The sequence below is a fragment of the Chiloscyllium punctatum genome, chromosome 1, assembly GCF_047496795.1.
Source record: "Chiloscyllium punctatum isolate Juve2018m chromosome 1, sChiPun1.3, whole genome shotgun sequence".
NCBI lineage: Eukaryota > Metazoa > Chordata > Chondrichthyes > Orectolobiformes > Hemiscylliidae > Chiloscyllium > Chiloscyllium punctatum.
Window position 1 is genome coordinate 71,165,221 of NC_092739.1, and position 24,591 is coordinate 71,189,811.

A 24,591-nucleotide genomic window follows, 5' to 3' on the forward strand; every position below is an offset into this window, starting at 1 on the left:
TACATTTCCTCATACCCAGCTTCCCAGCAAAGACTCCATTCTATTCTTCCAATTTCTCCATCTGTCTCACATATGTTCTAATGACATGACTTTCTACTGGGCTGCCTCTGACGTGACCTCTGCTTTCCTGAACTAAAGACTCCCCCAGTACCATGGTTGATAGGCTCATTAGTCATTTCCATCCATTTCCTGCACTTGCCACCACTCCTCTCTATCAGAGTAATGACATAATTACCCTTGTCCTTACTTTCCACCCCATCAGTCTCTGCATTTGAAGAATCATCTTCTACCACTTCCACCATCTCCAGCAGGATTCATCTCCAAACTTCCCCTCCACCCAACCCCCTACTTTGCCATTCCACAGGGACTGTTCCTTTCATAACACCCTGGTCCTGTCCTCAATATCCTCACCCATCTCCTCCCATCCTGCTATCACCCCAACTCCCCAGTGGTACCTCCCATTGCAATTACAGAATTACCTCCCATTGCCCTTTCACTTCCTCCTTCCTCACTGTCCAAGGCCCCAGCACACCTTCCAAATGGTGAGGCAGCAGTTCACTTGTTCTTCTTTCAGTCCAGTCTCCTGTATTCATTGTTGACAATGCAGTGCCCTTGACTCTGGTGAGAGCAAATACAGACTAGGGTTACCTCTTTATGGAGCACCTCCACTCTGTCCTTAAGAATGAACCCAACCATCCAGTTGCTAGCCATGTCAATATCATGCTTTGTTCCCATGCCAACATTTCTGTGTGATGCCAGCTACAGTATTCCCACAAATGCTTAGCACAAGTTGGAAGAACAACACCTCCATTTTCATTCAGGCACTTTACAGCTTCTAAGGCTCAACATTGAGTTCAACAACTTCAGGGGTTTCTACAATCATTTCTTGTTTGTGTCTTGTTGGTTTGCCTTCAGCACAGCAGATCTATGTTCTCCTCTTGTTACTGGTCATTTATACCTATTTACATCTCTACCTCTCCTTTATCACCATTTGCACTCCTTTTGTCTTTTGCTGTAAGCACCCTTGCCATGTGTTCCACACACTCCTCCTCCCTCACCATTTTCTAGTCCCTTTCAGTTCTGAAGAAGAGTTACATTGGACTTGAACTATTAATTCTCTCCACGGGTACTGCCAGGCTGGTGAGTTTCTCCAGCATCTTCAGAAGTTTGAAATTGCAGCAATTTCAAACTTCTGCTGCAAATCTTCAATTTGAAAATAACATATTAATGCCAATAAAGGATATTCTATTCTAATGCCTTTTAAAAAGAATTGATTTAAAGGATGCCTGAATTCTCTGTAAACTGTTAGTGTTTGTACTGCTTCTTAAGAAATATACATCAGTCAAATTTAATATGAAACCAAAGCAGTGAAACTAGGAGAGAGGCATTGTTCTATTTATTGGGTGTAGCAAAATTCTGAACACATTTATAACAAATGGGTTTTGGCAGGACGGAGTGCACCCTATAAACCAGATTTGCTGATTTCCCTTGGGTCAGGTGGATTTCTTTACTGGTGATTTGAATGGTAATGATTTTCTGCTTCTTACTGTACTCAGATATCCCACTGTGCCTGGGCATAGCTCCAGAAAAATCTCCCTAAAGCACAATGAAGTTTTTCAACCTAAACATTCACATCCTCAAAAATTGTGGACTTTTTTTTCTGAATCACCATCTTCACTTTATTTTAATAACTAGGAATGAATGGAATCAGACTTTTTTTTAATTGTAAGTTTTACTCATAAAACAATGCAGCGTTGGAACTGAAAATGTTCTTCAAAAAGATTTTAATCTTAAGTCTTGGCATTTGATCTTTATTGGTATTAACATTTGGCCAAACTATTGCTAAATGAAAAGGAAATATTCGAAGAATGATATGACCAAATTGGAAATGTCAGTTTTGGATGATTGGCTGTAAAACTCTATTAATGGAAAACATGAGAAATGCAGGAAGCTGGTAGTGCTGGAATGAGGTTATAAACAACAATGAATGCAACCTTTTACATTTTCTGGAGCTCCGTCACATCCAATCTTTAAGCCCATGCATAACTGTTTCTGACACATCGAGGCAGTGGCGAAGAATTCATTATTTTTGCTACTATTATTAATCAGACTGAGATATGCTGCAACAGTTGCATATTCTCACTGTGTAGCTTGCTAGTAGATTAGGTGACCCTGTTAAAGAAATTTCTGCACTTTCAGTGAACTATTTTCCTTCAAGCACAGGTGTCTTGTGGCATAGTGGTTGTGTCCCTACCTTTCAGCCAGGAGGTCCAGTTCAAGTCCCACCTATCCTGGAGGTGTATCTGAATATATTATTGATTTAAAGTAATTACAAGGTATGCCTCATGCCATGTGTGGGACTTGTGGAACACATTTCTGACAGACTCCTTCAGGTTGTTTATTTTTGCAAATGTTACTACAGTTCAATAGATAAGACAGAAAATATAAGACAAACAGCATGTGACTCCAATCCACAAACCCTTATTTCAAATAGAACTCATGTTGTAGCTAGTCTCTTTCTCTGTTTACTTAAAGTCCGTATTTCTGTAATAGTTCAGACTGCCATGGGCGCTTGCGTTCTGGAAATTGCACAGGTATTTTGATCTTCCTAAAATCTTGGATGCATTTTTTCATTTCTTCCTCGACGCTTAGCTTTTCGCTGATTTTCTTTTTGCAGAGGCTTGAGTCACGGGAATTGTTCATCAGCGTTTGAAAGAGTTCACTGTTCCTCCGTTTGTCAGGCTGCTGCATCCATTGGACAGGGGTTTTCTTGGAAGGGCGATCCAGAGTCAGGGTATTAGGCTGAGGTGGGGCGGGCTGTGCAGCAACATTCCCCTGCTGCGGAGTGCTGGCTTCTGACTGGCTTTCACAGCTGGAGCTGGAGAGCTCATTACAAGACGTGCCACTTTCCATTCCTTTCTCTCCCTTGTCGTGTTTCCTCCCATCACATTCCGACTTTGGCGAGGCTGGTCTTTGCTGTCCCCCTGTCAAAGTTAGAATAGGGCTGATAAAACAGAAACATTACTCACAGGTATCGCCATTACTTTGTTTCGCTGCATCATGCACTGGTACAAGACAACAAAACTATACCTTCCTTTTGAAGTCACTAAGGGAAGATGTGGAAGCTCTGTGGCACGACACCCTAATAAATAGTTCACAATCACCTGAGAAAAAATGTGCATGAATTACAATCACTTCCAAAGCCTAATGCCCAGTAACATTAGAATTTCTCAGAGCTGATTTGGGAAAATGGTGAGCATCTGCACAATCAGGCCATGCAGAGAGGAACAGCAATAGTGTTCTTTTTTCCAAAAGTGAATGCCCTGCCATCGGCCTTGAGGAAGGCTCTCTCTCTCTCATTAGACAAAGACAACTGCTGGTGTTTGAACCTGAGGGTGGTCTTGCTTCCACCTACTGGGAAAGAGGAGGACTCTGACTGATGCAAACTGTACTTCCCTATGTATTATCATCTCCTATGTGATTGTTCACAGATAAAAAGGGAATGTGTTTCTGTACCTCTCCATTCCATTCTATCTTTCTGTTTTAATTTCTTCTTTCATTCTCCATTTATTTTCATCATGATTCTTTGAGATGGTACATTTTTGTTACTATTTTATCTTTTTACATTTAAGTGTGTCCTTCACTCCTACTTTTCTACACTATCAGTTTTTCTTTGTATCTTTCTTACCTCTTTATCTAATCTTCTGTCCATTATTTCGCATTCCGCTGTGTATATATCACACATACTTTCTCACCTGTTCCTCCAGCTTCTCTCATCTCTCTCAATGGACTGAAGGTACATGTAGAGCTTTCAGATAGGCATCTGTCCTTGAGTGTAAAGTTGTAATTACAGAGTCATCTAGTCATGCAACACAGAAAGAGACCTTCAGTCGAACCAGTCCGTACCAACCATAATCCCAGACTAAACTAGTCCAATCTGCCTGAGCTTGGTCCATGTCCCTTCAAACATTTCTTATTCATGTACTTATCTTTTAAATGTTTTAACTATAGCTGCAATCACAACTTCTTCTGGAAGTTCATTCCACACATTCTGTGTATAAAAGTTGCCCTTCATGTCTCTTCTAAATCTTTCTCCTAATTCTTCAAACCACGTCTATGGAGGAGTGTGATCAACTTGGAATTCCTTCACTTTTTCAATATGGTAGGGAATCATTACAATCTATTTCTTAGACAGCCATTTCTAATAGCAATTAATCAACAATTCTGAAGAAGACAATTATTGAATTTGAAACCTTAACCCTGTTTCTCTCTCCACAAGTGCTGCCAGACGTGCTAAGTTTCTCCAGCGTTTTCTGTTTTTACATCAACTGATTGGTCTGCTTTAACATGCTTTGTTGCAGAGTTGGGAGATAGATTTACAACATGCTTTGCCGTGGGACATTTCTAACCTTATTATGGCCTTCTTTCAGTAAACTGTCTTCAGGATGTTTAGCCAAAATGTTTACAAGCAATAACAGAGATAATCTCTTGCCTGTCAGTTTCAAATGAGGAGGATGTGAGAGAAACTGACTGCAGAGCATTTTAGGGCAAGGATCAAGTGGCAGAACAAATTCTTAGAGGGAGCTGACATTAAAGGCTGCAGTGAGGGAAACATTGTGAATCGATGCCTACCATCCAAGTAGACAGACTGAAGCTATGTGGTTGTAAGAAAATGAGTGGCTGAAGTAAATGTGAGAGAGAGTAGGGAACCTGCAGCAGGGAGGAAATAAACACTACATTAATTCCCAGGAAAGTGTGCTTCAGAATTTATGGAGAAAAATGCATTAGGTTCGGGGAACTTGCTTTGAAAAGTGCTTTAGACTACTCAGTGATCAGAAATGTGACTAAGTTCAAAACTGACAAAAAGGAATCTCCCATAAGAATAAACATTGGCAAGAACTGAATCAGCAAACACGGTGGCTCACAAGATCCAAAGACTTTACAAGGAATTAATAGGCTTCAGAGGGAATAGCAATCCTCCCATCTACAAACAGTGGCACTGTACCTGCTGCCTACAAACTTTCTACAATCGAAGAATATAATGTAAAAAATAGGAGCAGGAATTGATCATACAATCCCTTGAGTTTTCTCCTTCACTTAACATGGTGATGACTGATCTTCTGTCCGATTCCACTTTCCATCCATTCCCAATATGCTTCAATATCCTGAGAAACCAAAAATCTCAGCCTTAAATGTATTCAACAATACAGCCCTCCCAATCTATCTGGGCTAAAGAATTCCAAAAATTCACAACCCTTTTAGTGAAGACATTTCTCCTTATCTCAATCCTACATGATTATCTCCTTATCCTGAGATTGGGTCTCTTTGTTCGAGAAGCTCCAACCAGGGGAAGCAAACTCTGTGTCAAACCTTTCAGAACAGGTTCACAATTTTAATGGGAGCACCGTTCATTTTTCTAAACCCTGAAGAATCTGAACCTGGTTTGATCAGCATCACATGTTATAAAGGTGTAGGGGTGTACAGCACTTTGGAGAGTGAAGGACTTAGAGAGGTTCACAGAGTACTGGAGAATTTACAATGTAACGTGGGGTCCAACTGCTGGAGTAGCGGATTGCCTGGATACAAAAACAAATTCGAAAGTGGCCAATCAGTTTAAATTATACCTCAAAGAAACACCAAACTCCAATTAAGTTTGAATTAAGGTGCATTTTGATTAAAGTTATCAGCATGTTAGGGTAATCTGTTTATAGAATAGAATAAAGATGAAGCCATAATTTCATTATGATGGGTTTTTTTTCTTAAGGAGGGGCGATGTTATGAAGCTGTAGAAGTTTACTGCAACTTGAAGACAGTGACGGACTTAGAGAGGCACACAGAGCGCTGGAGAATTTACAATGTAACATGGGGTCCAGCCACTAGGGTAGCTGGTTGCCTGGATACAAAAATAAATTTGAATGCAGCCAATCAGTTTAAATTATACCTAAAAAAAAATCAAACCCCAATCATGTTTTAATTTAACATATTGACAATATTAAAAGCCAAAGACACAACCAAATGCTTTAGGTGTAAGACCAGGAAAACCTGAACAGTTGAGAGGAGAACTGCCAAGTCACCAACATCTGCAGACTGCCCAGAAAATTAGCTTTCTTACAGGTACATTTATCTATTAATGCGGTTCTGGCAGGTGGGATTAGATTGGGTTGGGATATCTGGTTGGAGTGGATGGGTTGGACCGAAGGGTCTGTTTCCATGCTGTACATCTCTATGACTCTATGAAAGAGAAATCCTAAGAAGAAATTCTACAAAAGAGGATACAAAGGCAAGATTTGACAGCTGCCTGGATTTGAAATTTGAATTTTTGGTAAATCTTCATTGGGGGTTTTATCAGACTAGTATTATAGAAGGTAAAATAAACGATAGGTTAGAGGAAGGAGTTGTAAATGATTGTTAGTTAATTATTCTCTGTTACACTTAAAGAAATAACGTTGTTAATTTTTACTTTAAATAGTTCTTGGTCTCTCAAATTGTAACAGATTACTGCATGAGGTAAATCTTTTCTGTGTTGCTGGTTTAAATCAGCAGGAGGGGGTTTACCCCATGTCATAACAGATTTGAGGGCTCATCATCGGGATATAAATGGTTTGGGGGCTTTTGTCCGCAATTTCACTAGTTTGGGTCTTGGATAAACTGTTTTAGACAGATTTGAATAGATTTGGAGGTATGAAAAATCCCAGCAGATTTAAACACTTGCAGGTTAGTGTCCTAGATCTTTAAATAAAATGTAAGTGAGACAATTTGTTTAATATCAGGGACTAGTGGTTGATTAAAAATGAGAGAAATGGCTCTTAAAATTGCTCAAGAGGTTCTGGGATTTGAAGTTGATTCTCAGATTTGCCAAGGAAGTTTCAAAGGAAAGAAAGAGGCCATACTTTTAGCATTAGCAAATAAATTAGATTTGAGTTTAATCAAGGACAAAAGTTAAGCTGAAATTGTAAGGGAATTACTCAAACACATGGGTGTGTCAGAGAAACAGACAAGTGCAGTAGAGGTAGAAAAACTGAAATTGCAATTGAGGAAAATGGAGTTAGAAGAGAAACAGAGAGATAGAGAGACGATAAAGAGAGAGAAAGACAGAGAGAGAAGATAAAGAGAGAGAGAGAGAAGGTTCTTAGCTGAGCAAAGAGAGCACAAAGACAAGGAAAAAGAAAGAGAGAAGGTTTTTAGCAGAGCAAAAAGAGAGAATTTGAACTTGAGAATTTGCGATTAGTCAACCAAGTCAAGATAACAGGATGGAGATTAAAAGAGAAAGTAGTGATATAAATATGTTCAAACTCTGCCACATTTTGATGAGAAAGATGCCAAAGCCTTCTTTATTTCATTTGAATAATTGACTAGGCAGATGGGGTGGTCTGAAGATTAGATTACTTACAGTGTGGAAACAGGCCCTTCAGCCCAACAAGTCCACACCGACCCTCCGAAGAGCAACCCACCCCCCTAACATTACAGGCAATTTAGCGTGACCAATTCACCTAACCTGCACATCATTGGACTGTGGGAGGAAATCGGAGTACCCAGAGAAAACCCACACAGACACTGGGAGAATGTGCAAACTCCACGCAGACAGTTGCCCAAGGAAGGGATTGAACCCAGGTCTCTGGCACTGTGAGGCAGCAGTGCTAACCACTGTGCCACTGTGCCACCTAATTCTAGTTCAGACTAAACTGATTGGCAGAGCTAGTGAGGTATTTGCTGCACTGTCAGATGAGGGGTCAAGAGGTTAAACAGGATATTTTAAATGTTTATGAATTGGTACCAGAAGCATACCACAGTGGTTCAAAAACACAAAGAAGGAACCAGGTCAAACTTATGTTGAGTTCAAAAGAATTAAACATAGTCACTGATCGATGGGTGTGTGCTTTGAAAATAGATAGGACATTTGAGGCTCTAAGAGAGATTATTCTGCTGAGGAGTTAAAACAAAATTTCAAGAGTTGGTAAGAATTCACATGAAAGAACAGAAAGTTCCAGAAGTGAGAAGGGCAACAGAATTAGCATATGAGTACATGGTGGTGCAAAAGACAAGCTTTGGACCCGAATGTTGTCCTGTGAGGGATAGGAAGTGGGAGAAGGGGAGGTCAAATACTACGAAACCAAGAGTAGAGAGCACTGGTAAGAATTTACCACAGGATAAAAAAGAATCCCAAGAGGGTAGAAAGGAGGTGAAAAGCCTCAGGTGTGTACACTATGGTAAAGTGGGACATGTAAAGTGACAGTGCTGGTCATTGAAGAAAGGCACTGTGGGTAAAGATGTGGTAAAAGAAGCTAAGTCAGTGGCATTAGTGAAGGTAGTAAAGGAGACCCCAAGAAGAGCTAAGCAGCTGCAGGAGAGTGCACAGCCTAGTCTGGGGCTGAGTGTGGAGTCCGTGCCTGATCTCTATAAAGCATTCGCTTCTGAGTAAGGTTTACTCAGAAAGAGCAGGAGGAGAAGGACAAGAAGTTATAATCTTGAGAGATGCAGGATCTAACCAGTAGCTGATAGTAAGGGATGAGCGATTGTGCACTCTTTCAGATCTGTTACCTGAGAGTGTGATAATTTTGGGGAATGAAGGACAGAAATTAAGCGTTCCCCTATGTTAGATCAGGTTAGAGAGCCAACTCAAGACTGGGGATGTTACAGTGGCAGTGATTGACAGAGTGTCAGTTCCAGGAATTCAGTTTGTTCTTGGGAATGATTTGGCACTCCAAGGTGGGAGTGACACTCATTGTTGTGGAGAAGTCCAAGGAAGACCAAGAAACTGAGGAGATAAAACAGAAATATCCTGGTATTTTCACAGACTGTGTGGTAACTAGATCCCACTGACATAAGTCACAGCATGAAACAAAAAGTAAAGAAACAGATGGAGGAGTTGAGGTTCATTTAGCAGACATCCTGTTGGACGTAATGGTGCAGGAAAATCCTTATTAGGCAGAGGGTCAAACAGAAGTATTTAGTTCTGAAATGCTAAGGGACTCGCAACAACAAAACAAGACAATAAAAGATATATATGTGGATGCGTTCTCCGAAAATAAGGCAGAAAATTTTCCAGAGAGTTATTATCTGAAAGATAGGATCCTGAGACAGAATTGGAGGCCACGGCAGGTATATGCAGAGGAGAAATGGGCTGAAGTGCATCAGATTGTGTTCCTGGTAGCATACAGACAGGAAGTGATACAGGTAGCACATGAACTATTTATAGGAGGTCATCTAGGGGTACGAAAGACTTAGGCTGAGGTACAAGAATATTTTTATTGGCCTGGAATGCACAAGGATGTGGTAAACTTTTGCTGTACGTGTCATACATGCCTAATGCTAGGTAAGCCACAGGTGGTAATAAAACCAGCCCCTTTGTTACCAATTCCCACATTTGAAGAACCTTTCACATGGGCTATAATTGATTGTGTAGGTCCCTTCCTGAGAACTAAAACTGGGAATCAGTATTTGTTAACCATAACTGATGTGGTTACCAGATTTCCAGAGGCAATTCCATTATGGAATATCAAGGCAAAAAGTGGGGTAGAGAAGTTAGTAGCTTTCTTCACATGGTATGGGCTACCCAGAGAGATTCAGTCGGACCAAGGGTCAAATTTTACTGCTAAGCTGTTTAAGGAGGTTATGAATAGCGTAGGGATACAGAACTTTAAATCCACTACGTATCATCCTGAATCTTAGGGAGTTTTAGAAAGGTGGCATCGGACTTTGATGACCATGTTGAGAGCTTACTGTCAGGATTACCTGAATGACTGGGAGAAAGGGATTCCATTCATATTGTTTGCCATTAGAGATGCCCAAACGTATCTACTCAGTTCACTCCCTTTGAGTTAATATTCGAGCATGAAGTGAGAAGTCCTTGAAATTAATTAAAGAAAAATTGACAGGACCAAAGTTGGAGATCTCATACTCCAAAGTTGGGTGAGTTAACTAAACAGCACCAAAAGAGGGCACAATGTAGAATGAAGCAGATGGCAGATAAAAGCTCTGAAGACTTGGACATTTTCCCGAGGGGATAACAAGTTAATGCTGTTACCAGTGATAGGAGATCCCTTCAAAGCAAAGTTTAGTGGTCCATTTCAAATTGAGAAACAGTTGAGTCAGGTGAACTATCTAGTAAAGGTGCCAGATAGGAAAACAAGATGTCGAGTATGTCATGTGAACATGTTGAAATCGTATTATACTAGAGAGAAAAAACTGGAGAAACAGGTGTTAGTTACTGCCCCACAGAGTGAGGAATCAAATCCAGATGATGTGGATTTTGATGTGCCTCAAAATAGACTAAAAAATGGAGAAGTCCTTAGGGAGTGGGATAGGTCAGTAAGCTATCTGTCTCAGGAGCATAGAATGGAGTTGAAAAATTTGTTACTGCAGTATAAGGACATATGTAAGAATCTGATGGGGAGGACTAATGCTATTGTACATGAAGTAGATTTGGGGAATACTGCTCCAATAATACAACCCCCCCTATCGACTTAATCCTCTCAAAGCCAGACAGGTCCAGATGGAGGTGGAGGCCATGCTCGACAAGGACATCATTGAACCAAGCTGGAGTGAGGGAAGTTCACTGATCATCTTAGTTCCCAAACTGGGGACGGGGTTCAATGATTCTCCATAGATTATCGGAAGTTCAACGCCATTACAAAATCAGACTCCTATCTAATTCCTAGATTGGAGGACTATATTGAGAAAGTCAGGCAAGCCAGTTACATCACCAAGTTGGACTTAATGCGTGTTTACTGACAGATACCTTTATCAGAGATGGCAAAATAAATTTCTGCATTTGTAATCCCAAATGAGCTATATCAGTTCAAAAAGATGTCCTTTCAAATGAAGATCGCACCCGCCACATTCCAAAGACTCATGAACATAGTTGGGGCTGGGTTAACAAACTGTGCAGTCTATTTGGATGATGTAGTGATCCTGGAAAGATCACATGGTACAGTTGGCAGAGAGCTCTTTGAACGACTACAATGAGCAAAACTGGTGACAAACTTAAATAAAACTGAATTCACGAAAGCAGAGGTGACCTTAGGATATACATCAGTCATGGAAGATTGGCCCCATGGAACGCAAAGATGAAGGCCATCGAGGAATTTCCACAACCAACCACGAAGAAAGAGGTGCTTCAATTCTTGGGACTCAACGGATTCTATCGGAGGTTTGTTCCAAACTTCAGCAGTGTGGTGGCACCGTTAACCAATTTGCTGAAGAAGAACACAAAGTTTTGGTAGACAGAACACTGCCAGGGGGCATTTAACCATTTGAAAGCAATATTAACCACCAAACCAGTTTTAGCTACACCAAACTGTTCAAAATCTTTTAATGTCACCATCAATGCTAGTGACATTGGAGTTGGAGCTGTACTCCTCCAGGAAAATGAGAATGGGATTGAACTGCCAATTGGTTACTCTTCGAAGAAGATCAACATCACCAGAGGAAATACTCCACAATTGAAAAAGAATTATTGAGTTTGGTACCGGCCTTACAACATTTTAATGTGTATGTCATGAACAATGTGTCAAAGACAGTTGTGTGTAACAGATCACAATCTGCTTAAATTCTTAGACTGCTTTAATGATAAGAATATGAAACTATTACATTGAAGTTTTATGTTGCAGACTTTAAAAATTCTTAAATTGTACATGTTGTTGGTTATAATAATGTAATCACAGATTTAACTGATAAAGTTTAGATAAGATTTATATTTATTTATATTAATGGGAAGAAGTTAAGGTGAATTTTGATTAAAGTTATCGGCATGTTAGGGTAATCTGTTTAAAGAATAGAAAAAAGATGAAGCCACCTTTTCATTATGATGATTTAATTTTTTTCTTAAGGAAGGGAGGTGTTATGAAGGTGTAGACGTTTACTGCACCTTTAAGAGAGTAAAGGACTTAGAGAGGCACACAGAGTGCTGGTGAATTTACAATGTAGCGTGGGGTCCAACCGCTAGAGTAGCTGATTGCCTGGATACAAAATAAATTTGAATGCAGCCAATCAGTTTAAATTATACTTTTAAAAAAACTACAATCAAGTTTGAATTTAGAGTATTGACAATATTAAAAGCCAAAGACACAACCTGATGCTTTGGCATATAAGACCAGGAAAACTTGACCAGTTGAGAGGAGAACTGCCAAGTCACCAACATCTGCAGACTGCCAGGAAAATTAGCTCTCTTAAAGGTACATTTATCTATCAATGACTAGTGAAAGGGAAGTTCTAAGAAAAAGAAATCTACAGACAAAGCTACGAAGGGAAGATTCAACAGCTGCCTGGATTTGAAATTTGAATTTTGGTAAATCTTAATTGGCCGTTTTATCAGACTAGTATTATAGAAGGGAAAATAAATGAGAGGTTAGAGGAAGGAATTGTAAATAGCTGTTAGTTAATTATTCTTTGTTACACTTTAAGAAATAAAGTTGTTAATTTTACTTTAACTAGTTCTTGGTCTCTCGACTGCACAGGGTAAATCTTTTCTGTGTTGCTGGTTTAAATCCTGCCATGGCAGCTGATGGAATTTGAATTCAATGAAAATATCTGGAATTAAGAGTCTCATGATGACCGTGAATCCATTGTCAATTGTTGGGCAAAACTTATCTGTTTCACTAATGTCCTTTAGGGAAGGAAACTGCCATCATCACCTGGCCTAGCTTATATGTGACTCCAGACCCACAGCAACGTGGTTGATTTTTAACTGCACTCTGGGCAATTAGGGATGGGAAATATATCCTGGTCAGCGATGCCCTCATCCCATGAATGAATGTTATAAAGATCAGCACTGACCTTACTGAAGAGTGGAGCAGGCTCCTTGCTCTGTTGGGAAGGTGGGGCTGATAATACACACTCTTCTCTGAATCATTGCAATCCATGTGATGAGAAATTGTTTGATTTTCAAAGGAAAGAATATAAATGTGATTCAAATCTCTGAGAAAAAGAATTTGAATTTGCATTGTTGTTGAGCAAAGCAAATGTCCCTTGGTGTTTCATAGTTCAGTTTAACAGTAAAGAATGAGTCAGGAGGAGAGGGATTAATACATGAGATGGATTGTTGTTTTGTGGTTACTATAAAATGGTTCCAAAATTTGACACAGCTGCGATGAAGCATTGATAATATATTTCCAAACCAGGATGTGCATAACATAGAGATAAGTCTTTTTCAATTGTGATGATGCTGTTACTTTAAGAGGTTATGTTGTCCTGATTTTTTTTTAAAAGACAGGTTGTTAAGGCAGAGGTGTCAAGCTGTCTTTAAGAAAGTAAACCATTTGTGAGGCCTTAGGTTTTTTCTTAAATTTGGAACAATGAAAGCAGCCTGGGTGTGACTAGCTCTCACAGACCAAGCTTTAGCTTCTATTGTAGCTTTTAGCTTTAGTTTAGAGCAGAAGCCTTTGGAGTCTCAAAAGAATTGGAAGCTTCAGTGAATGTCTCCTGACTGCTACACTCTCTGAATCTTCTCCTGATGCTTTTTCCTTTCTGGATTGGAGAACTGCACGTGAGAATCTGTGTCTGGATTTTTCTTTTAGCCAAGGGGTGTATTTATGGGATGTTTGGGATGTTATTATACTGGAACAGTTAGTTGGTAATTGGTAGTGTATCTATTATTAAGTTAAGTTTTCCAATAGCTAAGTTATTTTAATTCCTTTTCCTTTTGTTTATATTTTAACCATAGTGTTTAAATAAATTGTGTTTTGCTTAACGTCGAATAGTTTGACCAGTCACATCACATCTGGAACACAGCACTTCACATCTACCTTTAAAGTAAGAAAATGTTAGGGTCTAGGCGGGGGGGGAGGCGTCTGGCCTGTCCATAGACACAGCACACCTGAGGCTCTTGTCCTTCCATTTGTTATAGAACATTATGTATAAAGCAAATATGGTAGTCACAGTATGACAGTGGCAGACTGAATGGGTATTTTTCCAAGGAGATGAAGCTAGGCTGTTCAGCAGTGGTATCAAGAAGCATCTTTTTCCTGGAAATTATTGTAGAAACGCAGAACTCTCTCTTTCCCAAAAGATTGAGAGTATTCAGGCAATTGATGCTTTCAAGACTGTAGTAGATATATATTCAGTCAGGGTATCAAGTTTTATGGAGCAAGGGTAAGGAAATTGAGTTAAAATGCAGGCAAACTATGATCTGAACTGAATGATAGAACAGAGTCAAGGGTTTGAATGGGCTACACAACTTTCTCATGTTCCTATGTTTGATCAAGCAGATATTTTTTATGTTGGCTCTGTCGAGCACCTTGAGTATTGTTGAAACTGCACTCATCCAAGCAAGCGGAGAGAAATCCATTACACTCTTGACTTGCACCTTAGTAGAGAGGGAATCAGGCTATACTAGATACATCATATATGTGTCATATTCAGTTGAGCAATTAGATAATTGTTGATAGTTAGGGATTTAGCAGTAGTTGAGATGATTAGCCATTATCTCATTGGCCACTTCCGAGCATTTGTCTGATATAAATGTTACAAGTCACCAGTCAGCCCAAGCTTGGATGTTGTCCAGGTTGTGTTGCATGCAAGCAGGTCATTGAAGAAGCAACTAAAGATGATTGGGTTTAGAGCACTTTCCTGCTAAAGTCTTGCAGTGAGGTTTTTGGGTTGTATGTATTGGTTACCAATCCTTGAGCTAAGAATACTTCCAGTCAACAAGGAGGTTTTCCTCAGATTTTCATGAATTTGGTTTCACTAGGATTCCTTGGTACCTCATCTTACTGTTTTAAATTTTATTGTATTAAATCTGGGGCCTTAATAAGGCTTAGAGAAGCAGTTTAGTTCACTAATATCAAAAGGCTAAAAGTAATTTGAAACTGTGTTCCCTTTCAATTTTTCTCTCTTATGAGTTGTGTACTTCCTTTCCTGACACATGAGACCAAATAAATGACACTTTGGGTTTAGCTTTGAATATACATTAAATAAAAAATATTAAATGTCAAATATAAGCTCTCTAGGGTATTGCCAGAGATAGAAAGAAAGGTACTGTAAAGAAGAGAAATCTCAAAAGCTATTGACGATGAATATTGAGAGGTAATCTGATAAATGCCTTCAAAATTATGAAAGATTATGACAAGATAAATACTGAAATGTTAATCAGAGAATAAAATAAGATTATCACGAAAGTGAGTGTTTGGAATTGGAATTCCCCACTACCGAGGATGATTGAAACAGTCTGCTTCTTTAAGTAAAATTTAGAAAGTAAATACTTAAAACTGTTGACAGTAAATAATCAGTGGACATGGTCCGAACATTGGTGCAAACCTGACAGATTAAGTGGGCTAATTCTGTTCTGGACTGCTCCATATAAAACCCCATATAAAGCTCCATACAAAATGCAGCACTGGAAAGCCATGAACCATTTTAACAGACCATGAATATAGTCGGATTAATTTCAATGTATTTCACTATTTTAAACACATAGTTAACCACAGTGTCTATTTACAATTCAAGATCAATAGCTTTGAATCAATTTTGTTATGTCATCATTTTATTAACAGTTAGATGCGGAGTAATTGTCAAAGGCGGAAAGCCACTATAAAAATGATTCTGACCAATGTACTTTTCTACATCTAATCTATTGCTGTATAGTGCGGAATAATCACATAATGTACATCATAGGATGACTGCAAAACACATCAACTCGGAAATTATTCTCCAGGTCTCATCTGCATCATATTAGTGAGCTGTGGTTGCCAATTAGACATTCTGGTACTGCTTGTAGGTCATAGAGTTCTCAACATCATCTGGCAGGGGAGGTAAGTTTTCCCAGTACTCCTAACCCTGTATTAAGGTTATCAAAAAAAATCATTAAAACTTGTGTTGTTTGATTGCCCCCTTTGATCCCTTTAAAGAGCATTAGTCAGGCTACTGTAGATGTGTAAAAATTGCACAGTGTATGGTTCACCCAGGTTTTGCTGAATATGATGTTGAAATCCCAAACAGTCAGTAGACCTAATTGGTTTATGTCAGACTGAAATTGAGCATGGAAATTTGCATTCTGAAATTACTACCCTGTGCCCCCTCCCCATACCTATATTTTTCTCCAGAAGTAGGGTGCAATGAGGACCTATTTTTCCTTGTAAAGTGGATATCAACTGTATGGAGTCCAGCACCAACTTTATGGACCTTAGGACAGGGACAATCCTTTATCTATCAGCTCGGTAAACAAAGTTTATGTTATGTTTATGTTTATATTTAGCTAACCACAATTGCCATCAGTGGCTGGTGATGTAGGAAATAATTTTTGATTGATACCTTCCTAAAGTTATGAGCAGTGCAGTGGAGATTATGGAATACTTGCTGCCCAGGAAAATTATAACCCTGCATTAATATACAAGTGTAATGGTGCTCCATTCACTGCTAACCAAAAGCTGGTTATATTTCTAAGCTTAGACCTCTGCCAATATTTTAAAATATTAAACTGTTACAATTAAAAGTTTTGTTTCACGACATGGGTACTTATTAAAGCTAATGTACTGGTGCAATTGTGTTACAGGTAATGTGAAGACAAAACTGGTGTCAGACAATCATGTCAAAATACTCTCCCATTACTGATCCCTAGCCTTTCCCTGTAGTTTACAGGGCCTGCTTCCACATTGTAGGGAATTGTATGATAACTTGTTACAATGTAATTCTTACAACCTGATCGGGTTAAGTTATGCAAGTTATGCCAGTGAAAATTGTACAGTATGCCTCGTGTTGAGAGCCCACAATCAATTCCCTCTTTTATAATCACTTAACTAGTTCTGCTGCACACTGACATAAGCTGTTTATTTTTCACACCCACAATCTTTGTGATACTGTAACATTAAGCTTGCTAAGTAATTTATCCAGTGAAGGATAGAATGGGGTTGAGATCATCCATTTGATATGCTCTAACATAGCTGTAGGGAAGTGAGCTAGATGCTATGTTCTCCTGCAAGATTTACCACAATTATTGTAATTCTTGAATATGTACAGTTTACATTAGTACTGTTATGAGACATATCTCAATGGTAGTGTTCTAGACCCTGAACAGAACTCCAGATAGTCCTGAAAGCATGGGTGGGTGGTTGAATGTTTGAATACGAGGTTGATATCAAGTAGGATGCATACATCCAATGCAAGGTGAACAGTCATCTCCATCTGGAGAGTTGGTTGTCCTAGTGGCCTAACTGCAATAACCCATGTTTAACGAAAAGGGCTTTATTATGGAAACAATCTGCTGGATGTAAGGCAGTTGCAGATATGTTTTGACTACCATGCACCACAGAAGAGGAGGTAAAGGCAGAAATGGAAGGAAACCATTTGTCTTTTTTCCTTATTTATTTCCTCCAAAATGTTCCCTTTTCATAGCTCCTGAAATTGTTATCTGCCTTATGGTGGTACAGCTCCAGAAATGCCAATTACTCTTTAACATATTATTCAATAGGTAGTGAAATTGAGAAATGAATTGTAGCAATCTAGGTGACTGTAGAAGGTATCACTTATCCTACACACCCCATAAAAGCACATGGTTCCAATGGAATTTACTGTATAGCAATTAGAAGCAGGTAACTTTGCTAATATTTTGCTCTCTAAGCTAGAGTTTATGCTGCTACCATCAGCAATACTCTTCAACAAGTTTCTTTTGTAATGTTGATTGTTTTCAGCCCAGATTTCTTGCCTGAGGCAGCATTTCTTTCTCCTTTTCACATGCTCATCTTCATTAAAATTGGCACACTGATAGTTCAGCGGCAAAACTTCTTACCATGTGTACAAGAAAATGCTCCAGTTTGATCTTCCAATGCAGTCTGTGATAATTTAACTCTGCACAGAGTAAAGGTAAAACCTGATATCTTTCTGTTTACCCGGCAAAGTCCATTCAATAAATGAAAAGGTAAGACATAACATCAACTATAATACTGACCAATCAACTCTGCACCAACCACCAATTATTATTGAGCATTTAAAAGCTCAGTTTCAGCTTGTAACTGAGGTTTACCACCTTTCCAATGGAAAGAGAAAAAGCTCTTAAGTGTGTAATGAGTCCAGAAAAAAGGTATCACCTCCATTCCCTGCTAAACACTACAAAACATTACATTCTTTTTAGTACTGGTTTGTTGATTGGACACTTTGGCTTCAAAGATGTTTGAAGGTGGCACCATTTTACAATTGTAAAGTGAGCATTTAAATGTTCAGTATTGTTGGGCAAATGTGTATGTACGTTTCGCAGTTCAGTAAAGGCTCTGATCAAAATCTTCCAATGTTGGCCTCAATCAAGCATTTGACATTTCCTTTTTTTAAAAAAAAGGATCATTAACTGCACAAAGACCCTGCCAGATGGCCTGCTCTATTCAACTTCTCCACATTGAACCAACTCAGGTTTGCAACAAAGTAAAGGTGACTTTGCTGAAGACTTCTAATGAAAGATTAGAGTTTCAATGTGAGGAGCAGAACATTTGGTGGGGAATTGAAGATTTATTTTTCAACCAGAGGGTGGTGGGTTGGTGGAACTCATCACTTAAAAGGGTAGTAGAGGCAATAAATGTCAAAACATTTAAAACATACAGTCGACCACTTGAAATGCTATAGTATACATGGGCAATTGCTGGAAAATGGGATTGTCATAGATAGGTGCAGTGACTGGAGCTGGCACGATAATGTCTAAGACTGTTATTGTTGATGTGAAACATTGGGGCGATCTTTTATTTCTGCTTAGTTGTCAATTTCATGGAGTTTCATTGATGGTTTCTCTCAGTGAGACCCAGCAACTTTTCTCACACTATCATCCTCAACCTGTCTCGTTAACTACCTACCAATGCCCTGTGATGCCCTTCTCACTTGATGATAATTGGAGTTTACTATTCTCCATACTCCGAAGAATTTGCCAGTGTCAAGATCTCTTGGAATACACTGGCATTCGTGGAGCCCATTTCAACTTTAAAAAGGTCGTGGTGGTCAGAGGAGCAAGCGATGAGCTGAAGTTACTGGACACCCGCTCAGATTTGAGAGGAGGGGCAGCGGCATTTTGATAAGGGAAGTTATTTGGGTAGAACTGTGAAATAAGAAAGGGATGATCACTTTATTGGGATTGTATTACAGACCCCTAATAGTTAGAGGGAAATTGAGAAACAAACTTGTAAGGATATCTCAGCTATCTGTAAGAATAATGGGGTAGTTATTGTAGGGGATTTTAACTTTCCAAACATAGACTGGGACTGCCATTAGTGTTCAGGGTTTAGATGGAGAAGAATTTGTTAAGTGTGTACAAGACAATTTTCTGATTCAGTATGTGGATGTACCTGCTAGAGAAGGTGCAAAACTTGACCTACCCTTGGGAAAAAAGGCAGGGAGGTGACTGAGGTGTCAGTGGGGGAGCACTTTGGGGCCAGCAACCATAATTCTATTAGATTCAAAATAGTGATGGAAAAGGATAGATCAGATCTAAAAGTTGGAGTTCTAAATTGGAGAAGGGCCAATTTTGACGGTATTAGGCAAGAACTTTCAAAAGCTGATTGGGGGCAGATGTTCGCAGGTAAAGGGATAGCTGGAAAATGGGAAACCTTCAGAAATGAGATAACAAGAATCCAGAGAAAGTATATTCCTGTCAGGGTGAAATGGAAGGCTGGTAGGTATAGGGAATGCTGGATGACTAAGGAAATTGAAGGAAAAAGAAGAAGCATATGTCAATAGATCGAGTGAATCCTGAGAAGAGTATAAAGGCAGTAGGAGTATATTTAAGAGGGAAATCAGGAGGGCAAAAAGGGGACCTGAGATAACTTTGGCAAATAGAATTAAGGGGAATCCAAAGGGTTTTTACAAATACATTAAGGGCAAAAGGGTAACTAGGGAGAGTATAGGGCCCTTCAAAGTACAGCAAAGTGGCCTTTGTGTGGAGCTGGAGAAAATGGGGGAGATACTAAACAAGTATTTTGCATCATTATTTACTGTGGAAAAGAACACGGAAGATATAGAATGTAGGGAAATACATGGTGACATCTTGAAAAATGTCCATATTACAGAGGAGGAAGTGCTGGATATCTTGAAATGCATCAAGGTGCATAAATCCCCAGGACCTGATCAGGTTTACCCTAGAACTCTGTGGGAAGCTAGGGAAGTGATTGCTGGGCCTCTTGCTGAGATATCTGTATCATTGAAAGTCACAGGTGAGGTGTTAGAAGATTGAAGGTTGGCTAACGTGATGCCACTGTTTAAGAAAGTTGGTATGGACAAGCCAGGGAACTATAGACCAGTGAGTCTGATGTTGGTGGTGCACAAGTTGTTGGAGGGAATCCTGCGGGACAGGATGTACTTGTATTTGGAAAGGCAAGGACTGATTAGGGATAGTCAACATTGCTTTGTACGTGGGTAAATATGCCTCACAAACTTGATTGAGCTTTTTGAAGAATAACAAAGAGGATTGATGAGGGCAGTGTGGTAAATGTAATCTATATGGACCTCAGTAAGGCGTTCGACAAGGTTCCCCATGGGACACTCGTTAGCAAGGTTAGATCACATGGAATACAGGGAGAACTAGCCATTTGGATACAAAACTGGCTCAAAGGTAGAAGACAGAGGGTGGTGGTGGATGGATGTTTTTCAGACTGGAGGCCTGTGACCAGTGGAGCTGGGTCCTCTACTTTTTGTCATTTACATAAATAATTTGGTTGTGATCATAAGAGGTATAGTTAGTAAGCTTGCAAATGTCACCAAAATTGGAGGTGTAGTGGACAGCGAAGAAGGTTACCTCAGATTACAACAGGATCTTGATCAGATGGGCCAATGGGTTGAGAAGTGGCAGATGGAGTTTAATTCAGATAAATGCGAGGTGCTGCATTTTGGGAAAGCAAATCTTAGCAGGACTTATACACATAATGGTAAGGTCCTAGGGAGTGTTGCTGAACAAAGAGACCTTGGAGTGCAGGATCATAGCTCCTTGAAAGTGGAGTCGCAGGTAGATAGGATAGTGAAGAAGGCGTTTGGTATGCTTTCCTTTAGTGGTCAGAGTATTGAGTACAGGAGTTGGGAGGTCATGTTGCGGCTGTACAGGACATTGGTTAGGCCACTGTTGGAATATTGCATGTAATTCTTGTCTCCTTCCTATCGGAAAGTTGTTGTGAAACTTGAAAGGGTTCAGAAAAGATTTACAACGATGTTGCCAGGGTTGGAGGACTTGAGCTATAGGGAGAGGCTGAACAGGCTGGGCCTGTTTTCCCTGGAGTGTTGGAGGTTGCAAGTGACCTTATACAGGTTTACAAAATTATGAGAGGCATGGATAGGGTAAATAGGCAAAGTCTTTTCCCTGGGATCGGGGAGTCCAGAACTAGAGGGCATAGGTTTAAGGTGAGAGGGGAAAGATATAAAAGAGAACAAAGGGGCAACTTTTTCACAAAGAGAGTGTACATGTATGGAATGAGCTGCCAGAGGAAGTGGTGGAGGCTGGTACAATTGCAACATTTAAAAAGCATTTGCATGGGTATATGAATAGGAAGGGTTTGGAGGGATGTGGGCCCGTTGCTGGCAGGAGGGTCTCAATTGGGTTGGGATATCTGGTCGAATGGATAGGTTGGACCGAAGGGTCTGTTTCCATCCTGTACACCTCTATGACTCTATGACTCTATTTCAAGAATTGTCGATGTATAATTTCCTCCTGGCACACTACATATTAATGAGGCGAGGTTTGCACTTAATGAGGCCTATAACAAGCAATAATCCCCGTAATTCTGCAACGTCTCCCTCCTGAGTGGGAGCCTTGTCTTGGTGTCTGGAACTCTGAAGTGCAATGAGTTGCTCCTTACATCAACGTAGTCATCACCTGACTTCTCATGTAATTTTTTCTGATTTCTCATCATGACTCAAGTCATTTAGAGCCCTCTAAGATTCAGCCAATTAACTCTGCTTTCTTTTCCACAGACGATGGCAGATGTGCTAAATATTTCCAGCATTTTCTGTTGTCATTTCAGGTTAGCAGCACAGCATTTTGCTTTGTAACTGTTGTTATTATTTACAATCTATATTTAATGTATGAGATACCAATTTTAATATTTCCTTTTATATCTTCCTTCAGCAGTGGCTGCTCTCTCTTCCATTCCTGATCTAGACACTGTTGTGTACAGTTTTCATAAATAAAGTACCATGCACTGTAAATAATTCATCACTAACATGCAGTAATTATTTATTAGGGTTAAATATCTGATTTCCCCTGTCATGTTGAAAATAATATTTTCCTGCACATCCGAGTGTTGTTTACTGAACAGGTTGTGCTTTCTTGGCAAATGCTGTGTTAGAATCAGTGAGGAATTCACTTTTTCTGCCAGCTAACAAATCAGCTACCCGTTTTACAAACCAATGGAATTGTAAACTGGTCAATGTGTCAAATGAGCAAAGGTCAACCACCATCCAGATAACACATCTCTATAGAAATTTAAAAATGCAACAATAACAATTTTGATGTCAACATTAGAATTCTGGGCCAAAAATGTTTGGCCAAATGTGGGAGACAAAATAATTATAAACCCTAGGAAATAGGTTCTACCACAGTTATTCATTCATGGTGGAACTGCATATGATGAAAGATTGAGAAACTGGGCTTGTATTCTCTGGAGTCTGCAAAAATAAAAGACAGTCTCACAGAGATTTAGGAATTTTCCTTTATTGTTCTGTGAGTCTACTTGTGGGAGGTGGGCATCACTGGCTGGCCAGCATTTATTGTCTGTCCCTAGTTGCCCTTTAGAAGGCGGTGGTGAGCCGCCATTTTAACCACAGCAGTCCACATGCTGTAGGTAAACTCTCAAGGCTATAAGGAAGGGAATTCCAGGATTTTGACATATTTCCAAATGGCAATATATTCCCAATGGGGAGTGGGCAGTCACTCAATGGAGAGCTTGCAGCTAGTGGTGTTCTCAAGTTTCTGCTGCTCTTGTTCTTCTCGGTGGAAGTAATTGTGGGTCTGAAAAGTATTTATTGCTAAAGGGATACACAGAGTAGGTACAGAGCGGATGCGTCCCCTTGACTGTGTGGTCAAGAATCAGAGGACCAATCTCAGTGAAAAACAAGGCATTTAGGACCGAGGTTAGGTGAAGTTCTTTTACTCAGACTGTGGCAAATCTTTCAAATTCTCTACACCAGTGTAGAGAATCAGTCATTAATTATGTTCAAGACTGAGATTGATAGATTTCTAGTAACTAATGACACCAAGGGATATAACGTTGATGTAGATGATCAGCCATGATCCAGAATGGTGGAGCATCCTTCGTGGGCTGAATGGCCTATTAATGCACTTATGTTTTTATGTGTGCAGAATACAGACAAGACGAGCAGTTATTCCCTATCCCTAATTGCCTTGGGAAGATGTGGTGTTGAGCCAAATTCAGAACCATTATAATATGAACAGTGAACAATATTGCTACATTTCGAGCTCACCAATAGAGTCCTCAGGTAACTGGTAAAGTAATAGTCCTGAGCCTGGACTCATACAGCTGTGTCATTTTGTACCTCTTTTGTTTAAAATAATCAGAAATCATCTGAATTTGGAATCAAAAGCACAATGGCTATGTTTGTATATGAGAACAACTGATAGAAGTGGTAAACCCTATGGTCTTTAGTTATTTGAACATTTGCTGTTTAAGTATGTCTGTTGAGTGTTCTTGGCTTTCAGGCTGTTAATTAAGGCTGTACATTATTACAGAGAAACGTTAGCACGAGCTGGTAGCCCAAGATGAAACACTTCAAAGCAACGGAAAATAAAGCTTTTGTTCAGTCATAGAAACGATTGTGTTGTGTGGTCGAGAATCTGCAAATGTTGGAGGCAGAAACCACAAGAGATTCCAGAGCTGAAAAGGAAGCTACCAGAAGATTTGTAAATATTTGGGAATTCTCAATAGAGAAATGATCAAATGAAAGTCAATAAAGAGCAATACAAAACGCTTCACATGATGATTACTTAAATGGCAAAGAATGGGCAGGGGAAATGAAAGAGACCTTGAGATTCTGATTGACAATGATGCTCAATGGCAGTGAATAAAGAAAAGCAAATGTATATAAGTAGAACAATGCATCACAGAAACAGGCCCTTTGGCCCACCATGGCTGCACCATGACGCCATTAAAAAGCATATACAGTATTATCAAAAGGTCAATGTAGAGCTGCAATATTGAAGTAATTTTAACTGCTTGCAATCTTAGCATCCTAGTCAACCTATAACTGAACATCTGACTCCGTATTCTGTCATCACAAGGACTGTCTACTGCTACCTCTGTATTAGTCTTACCTTAGTATCTTAGGTTATCTTCCACTAAAACCCTCATTCATCTTTTTGGTGGCTTCAGACTTAAGTATTCCAAAGTGCTAATAAACACTCTCCTAACTTCCACCCATGTTTAAATTTAGCTTATCCAAAACTCTGCTGCTCAAATCCTAACACTCACAAGTTCTGTTTATTAATCACCATTGTTGGACATAACCTCATTCAACTAGGCCACAATATTTGCCCCTAATCCTTTCATCTGTCCTCTTTTAAGGCTCTCTTTAAAGCTTATCTAGTCATAGAGATCTACAGCTCAGAAAAAGGCTCTTTGGCCCTCGAGTCTCGGCCGATCAAAAATAGGTATCTGACTATTCTAATCTCATTTGCCCAAACTT

General features: G+C 39.5%; 1 protein-coding gene across 2 annotated transcripts in view; it reads right to left on the reverse strand.

Annotated features, from left to right (window-relative positions):
* Nucleotides 1–2,384: 2,384 nt before the first annotated feature.
* kctd8 (potassium channel tetramerization domain containing 8) overlaps nt 2,385–24,591 on the reverse strand; it is a 283,835-nt gene continuing 261,628 nt past the window's right edge. The window contains exon 2 of one of the 2 annotated variants that reach the window (XM_072568310.1): nt 2,385–2,984. In XM_072568310.1, coding sequence (XP_072424411.1) covers nt 2,530–2,984 — 455 coding nt within the window. In that variant the 3' untranslated portion in view covers nt 2,385–2,529. Of the gene's footprint in view, nt 3,005–24,591 lie in introns of both variants that reach the window. The other variant, XM_072568319.1, reaches the window with a different exon arrangement.